The 5,942-nt window shown below is 42.6% G+C and overlaps 1 protein-coding gene across 1 annotated transcript in view; it reads right to left on the bottom strand.

Annotated features, from left to right (window-relative positions):
* MEFV (Mediterranean fever) overlaps positions 1–4,145 on the bottom strand; it is a 19,274-nt gene extending 15,129 nt beyond the window's left edge. The window contains 3 exon segments of the mRNA XM_015558534.1: positions 1–3; positions 6–322; positions 3,730–4,145. The exon segment at positions 1–3 is cut by the window's left edge and continues 499 nt beyond it. Of these exon segments, the coding sequence (XP_015414020.1) occupies positions 1–3; positions 6–322; positions 3,730–4,006 (597 nt within the window). The 5' untranslated portion in view covers positions 4,007–4,145.
* Between the last annotated feature and the right edge of the window lie 1,797 nt (positions 4,146–5,942).

Genomic DNA, 5,942 nt, shown 5'->3' with positions numbered 1-5,942 from the left:
CTGGGGAGCCTGACACTGGACTCGCTGCCCTTCTCCCCTGGCTGCTTGCTGAGGAGTGTGCTTCTCCTGGAACACAGAGTCACACCCCTGGCCCCGGGCTTGCCCTGCACATCCAGGCCCTCTGAGCCCTTCTGATCTCTCCGTTTGCCCTGAGGCTTCTTCTGGGGCCCCTTCCCAGCCTCGGGCTGGCTGGCTGCTCCATCACCACTTTGCTGCTGTCTGTCCCCTTCCAGGCCATTTGGCATCTTCAGGCTCTTGGGCTTACTCTCCCCCGAGGAACACGTTGCTGGGCAGTCAGTGCCACTTTCTTGTATCAGATATTCTGAAAAGACAAGGAGATGCAAAGGCATGAACATGTCAGGTGCTTAGGGCCCAGGGCTGGGGGGAAAGAAGAGAGAATCCCCTCAGAAATTAGAGAAGTTCAGAATATTCTAGACAATAGCAGTAAATTACCATGAAATAAGAACATACTATTTGCTATATACTTTTCAAATAGCGCTTTCAAACTTTTTAGGCAGGAGGATTTGTTTCCAATATCAGAATTCCAAGAACAGAATTCTTCATACATAAATAAAATCCTAGTTTATTGGTATAAATTTGTGTGTGATTATAAAATCAATCAGTAAAGAATTCCCTTATAAGATCAATCAATAAAGATTTAACAGGTGGAAATTAGACTTTTGATGATGAGCACACTCTATATCAGCGGTTCTCAAACTGTGGGTAGCGACCCCTTTGGGGGTCAAAAGACCCTTTCACAGGGGTCGCCTAAGACCTTCGGAAAACATATAATTAGATACTGTGTTTTATTAATCACTATGCTTTCATTATGTTCAATTTGTAACAAAGAAAATACATCCTGCATATCAGATATTTACATTACGATTCATAACAGTAGCAAAATTACAGTTATGAAGTAGCAACGAAAATAATTTTATGGTTGGGGGTCACCACAACATAAGGCACTGTATTAAAGGGTCGCAGCATTAGGAAGGTTGAGAACCACTGCTCTATATAGTGTATACAGTTATCAAATTATAATTATACCAGAAATTTATATGATATTATCAACTAATGTTACTTTAATAAAAAACAAACAAACAAAACTCGCCAGGAAAACAAAACTCAATTATCACAGTAAGCAAGGGGAAGAACAGAAATATTCAGGATGGCAAAGTAGTGGTAATCATTGAAGGGTGATGGATACAAAGAGACTTCATCTTAGTATCCTCTACTCCTGAGTATTTGAAAATCCATATTTAAAGGTTTTAAAGAAAACCTTCCATACAGAAGGGAACAGCAGGATGTGTACCTGTAGATGTTGACATCAGATAGAGCAGAAAAAGAAAATCTGAAGATTTGTAAACACAAGTCCTCTTTTTTATGCTTCAGCCCGAATTCACATTATTCATGCCCGAAAACCCTCAAGAGAGTAATTTCATTTGAAGATGGTACTGGGTGGCATTACCCCCAGACAGTTAGGGGTGAGAGGAATTTCCACATTGCTGCATTTTGTACTGGAAAGTTAAGAGAATAAATCCCGAGTTCTCATTTTACCAGATGAGAAGATGGGTGTTAACTGAACCTATGTGGCAATCATTTCACAATATATGTAAATGAAACAGTATGCTGCGTGCTTTAAATTTATACGTAATATATGTTGGTTATTTCTCAATAGAACTGGAAAGCGATAATTAAGGTGTTTGGCCAAAATTTTGAAATTGGGTTATGATTTAGGAAGTAATTTATTTGTTTTTCCTTTGGTTTCATGAGGTGAAGAAAATCACAACTCACACAGGTAAGTAAGTGTAAATGGTAATTAAAGAAAACCACACACAGCTTGCCTGGAAATGTCAGGATACTGTTTAATAAAACAGAAATGACAGAAAAGGCTTAATTCCAAGATTTACCTAAAAAGGAGTTCAGGTACAGCATGAACTATCACACTGGTGGCCTTCAGTATTTTAAAATTTGGTTACTGATACATTTTAATATTAATTTGTTAGTCTTGTTAGTAACAAATTTAATAAAATTTAAATCAAGTATTTGCTAATATTCAAAGGAATCCCTGAAATATCACCCTCAGATATAATTTGAAAACCTCTACTCTAATAAAGAGATGAAGATATCCTGTAATTAGCACCTTAATATTTGGTTTGAGGAAGCTCTTATTGAAATTACTTCAGAGTAGTTTAAAACACTTTGCTGTTGGCTTTGTAGGAAAACAGGAGTTATCAAAACTGACTTAAGAACTGGTGAGAAATCCTGAAGATGCAGATTTTAGAGCATGAAAAACTAATTTAAAAATTCCATTCATCAAATTATTCTGGATTCAGATTACAGTTGGCTTAGTTCTGTCACTTTTTCAAAGAGCAGATAATTTTTGTTATTTAAACTGTTCTACCACATAGAAACACATGAAAATAATTTCTAATGTATTCTTTTTAAAAAATATATATTTTATTGATTTTTTACAGAGAGGAAGGGAGAGGAATAGAGAGCCAGAAACATTCGATGAGAGAGAATCATCGATCAGCTGCCTCCTGCACACCCCCCACTGGGGATGTGCCCTCAAGGTACATGCCCTTAACCGGAATCGAACCCGGGACCCCCCAGTCCGAGGGCTGACGCTCTATCCAGTGAGCCAAACCAGCCAGGGCTCTAATGTATTCTTAAAGTGTAGAAATAGAAGAAAAATTCAAACACCAAAGAATATTTTTTTAATGATCATGTGTTAGCCATCCTCCAAAATCTTTAAAAAGTCTTTAAAAGCAGAAACCGAATAGGCCACATTAGCTAATCACAATGTAACAAAATTGGAAAGTACAGCAAAAGACAGAAGAAGAAGCAGGAGAAGGAAGGAAAAGAGGAAAGAAAAGATGAAAGGAAGGAAGAGGAGAGAGAAGAGAGAAAGGAAGAAAAAGAAAGGGAGAAGGAAGGTAGGGAAGGAAGAGAGGAAGGAAAATAAATGAGGAGAAAGTCCTCGTGAACTATTTTTAAATGCCTTTGTAAACGTGTTAGCAAAGAACTCAATTGCAGGGGGAAAAGGGTGGGTGGAGGTGAAAGAAGGTATAGTAGGGATAATTGGTGATGGAATTTGTTTGTTTGTTTGTTTAAAAAAAGAAAAACTCAAGTCTTGGCCAGGTAGCTCAGTTGATTAGAGTGTCGTCCCCATATGCCAAGGTTGTGGGCTCGATCCCCTGTCAGGGCACATGCAAGAAACAACCAATGAATGCATAAATAAGTAAGAAAACAAATCTATATTTCTCTCTCTCTCTCTCTCTAAAATCAATCAATAAAAAATTATTAAAAACACAAAACTAAAATTATGTGGGTAACAATAAAAAGACTACCTATCAACCCTGTTGATACGATTGGTTAGCAAGCCACTTTTGCTCACCCAGAGACTCGTCTGTGCATATGTGTTAATTATCAATAACATGAGGAATTCTCTGGGAATAGTCATCTAGCTCCTGCCTCTCCTGATCCTTCCCTGAGTCAGAATCTCAGCTGCCTACTCCCGCCACCACCCTTTTAAGCCATTGGGAACCTTAGTTCAGCTCCAAAGCAGGGAGAAAGACTTGCTTGGCCAAATCACTAACATCTTGATAGAGCGGGACTCCTAGTCCCCAAGTCAGAGTGCACTGGTCCAAACACATGCTCATTCTTGCACCTTCCACCCCACCTCACGAACAGCCAGCAGAGGAGGGGACGTGGGGGTCTGCTCACCTGGGTCAGTAGCCCTGTGGAGCTCCTCTGCCAGGAGGTGCTGGTTCATGGCCCTCAGGACCTGCAGGGTCAGCTGCACAGCACACTTCTCCCCGTAGTAGCTGAGCAGAAGACTGGCCAGCTTCACCGGCCTGGCTGACGGGAGCAGGCCTCGGGGTATCCGTTGTTGCTCCTTCTCCAGGCTGGTGTTTTGCAGCTTGAACTTGAATTTCTCAAAGTCATAGGGCACCAGCTCCTCCAGGGAGCGCAACAGATAGTCAATAGGGGTCTTGGCCATGGTGTTGACCAGGAGAGGCCAGAGCCAGCTGTCTGGCTTCTGGGAGGAGAAAAGGCCCTCTGTCCTTGAGCCCAGCGGGTAAGTGAGAAGAGGCAGCTTGTGAAATAACGGAAAAGGGACAGGAAATGCTTTGTGCTTTGGTGGGAATTGAGGTTATGAGAGTCATTGCTGGCTTTGTGTTCCCTTTGTCGCAGATTCAGAGGCTTTTCCAGCTGGGAGGGCTCAATGCCTTGCCACACGTGTGGTCCTCCAGTGCCCCAGCTCTTATCTCCAAGGTTGGGTTGTAGGGAGGTGGGTAAGTCTGTGAGGGAGGGTCTGGAATTGGATTCCAGCCTCTTGATCCTTCAGCAGGCACTCAGATGCTTCCCTCTCTCCTACTTCCAAGATTCAGGGCTGGGGTATGGGAACCAGAGTCCCTGGTCCCACGCTGGAGAGGACCATGATGAGGGTCAACCCCTCTGGCCAACTGTTCTCCAGACTCTTGGGGTTTTACTGACCCTCCAAAGCCAATGGTGAGGAGAATAGGGAGCAGCAAATACAGCCCTGCAAGGTTTGTGGTTTCCTGCCCAAGAAGGCAGGCAAAGCCAGAAGGGCACTGCCAGGAGACAAGCCTGGTACCACCCATTGATTCAGTTCCAGTTGCCTGGTACCACCAGCAGCACGAGAGCCTCAGAGTGCCGTGCTCAGCAGCATCATCCTGATTTGTTTATTCCCAGGGCTGACTCTGCCCTGGCTTCCTGGGAGCAAACCCAAGCGAGAGGGCACTCATCCATGCTCGTTTGCGAAACACATATTCTGAACACCATGGGAGCATGCTGGAGAAACAAGGTGAATAAGACATAGGTGTCCCATTGAGGGGTCCTCAAGGGGACTCATGGATGTTGTACTTGAGGTGAACTGACTTGTTCCTCAGTTAACTGCTTCTGTCTTTCCGCATACCCTGATCTTTATCCCCAACGTTTTGTTTTAAAAAATTTCAAATCTACAGAAAAGTTGAGAGTATAGTACAATGCGCGCGCGTGTATATATATATATATATATATATCCTTTACTTGGATTCACAAACTGTTTATATTCATAGTATTTGGCAATGATCTCTTCTCTCTCTCTCTCTCTCTCTCTCTCTCTCTCTCTCTCTCTCTCTCTCTCTCTCTCTCTCTCTCTCTCTCTCTCTCTCTCTCTCTCTCTCTCTCTCTCTCTCTCTCTCTCTCTCTCTCTCTCTCTCTCTCTCTCTCTCTCTCTCTCTCTCTCTCTCTCTCTCTCTCTCTCTCTCTCTCTCTCTCTCTCTCTCTCTCTCTCTCTCTCTCTCTCTCTCTCTCTCTCTCTCTCTCTCTCTCTCTCTCTCTCTCTCTCTCTCTCTCTCTCTCTCTCTCTCTCTCTCTCTCTCTCTCTCTCTCTCTCTCTCTCTCTCTCTCTCTCTCTCTCTCTCTCTCTCTCTCTCTCTCTCTCTCTCTCTCTCTCTCTCTCTCTCTCTCTCTCATATTCATGCACCACTTTTTTTTTAAGTGTTTGGTAATGAATTTAAGACATTATCAGATATCACTCCAAATACTCTAGATACCCTAAATACTAAGAACAAAGATACAAGTATATTATTTCAAATAATCAGAATACAGTCATTACACTCAGGAAATTTAACGTTGTCAAATCAAATTTCCTCAGTGTCCTGATAATGTCCTGAATAGCTTCATTTTTTTCAATCCAGGACCAATCAGAGATTATGTGTTGCTTTTATTTTTTAAATATATTTTATTGATTTTTTACAGAGAAGAAGGGAGAGGGATAGAGAGAAACATCAATGAGAGAGAAACATCGATCAGCTGCCTCCTGCAACACCCCCCACTGGGGATGTGCCCGAAACCAAGGCACATGCCCCTGACCAGAATCAAACCCGGGACCCTTCAGTCCGCAGGCCGACGCTCTATCCACTGAGCCA

Source organism: Myotis davidii, unplaced genomic scaffold, assembly GCF_000327345.1.
Source record: "Myotis davidii unplaced genomic scaffold, ASM32734v1 scaffold1334, whole genome shotgun sequence".
Lineage (NCBI taxonomy): Eukaryota > Metazoa > Chordata > Mammalia > Chiroptera > Vespertilionidae > Myotis > Myotis davidii.
This window is presented reverse-complemented; position numbering and strand designations above follow the sequence as displayed.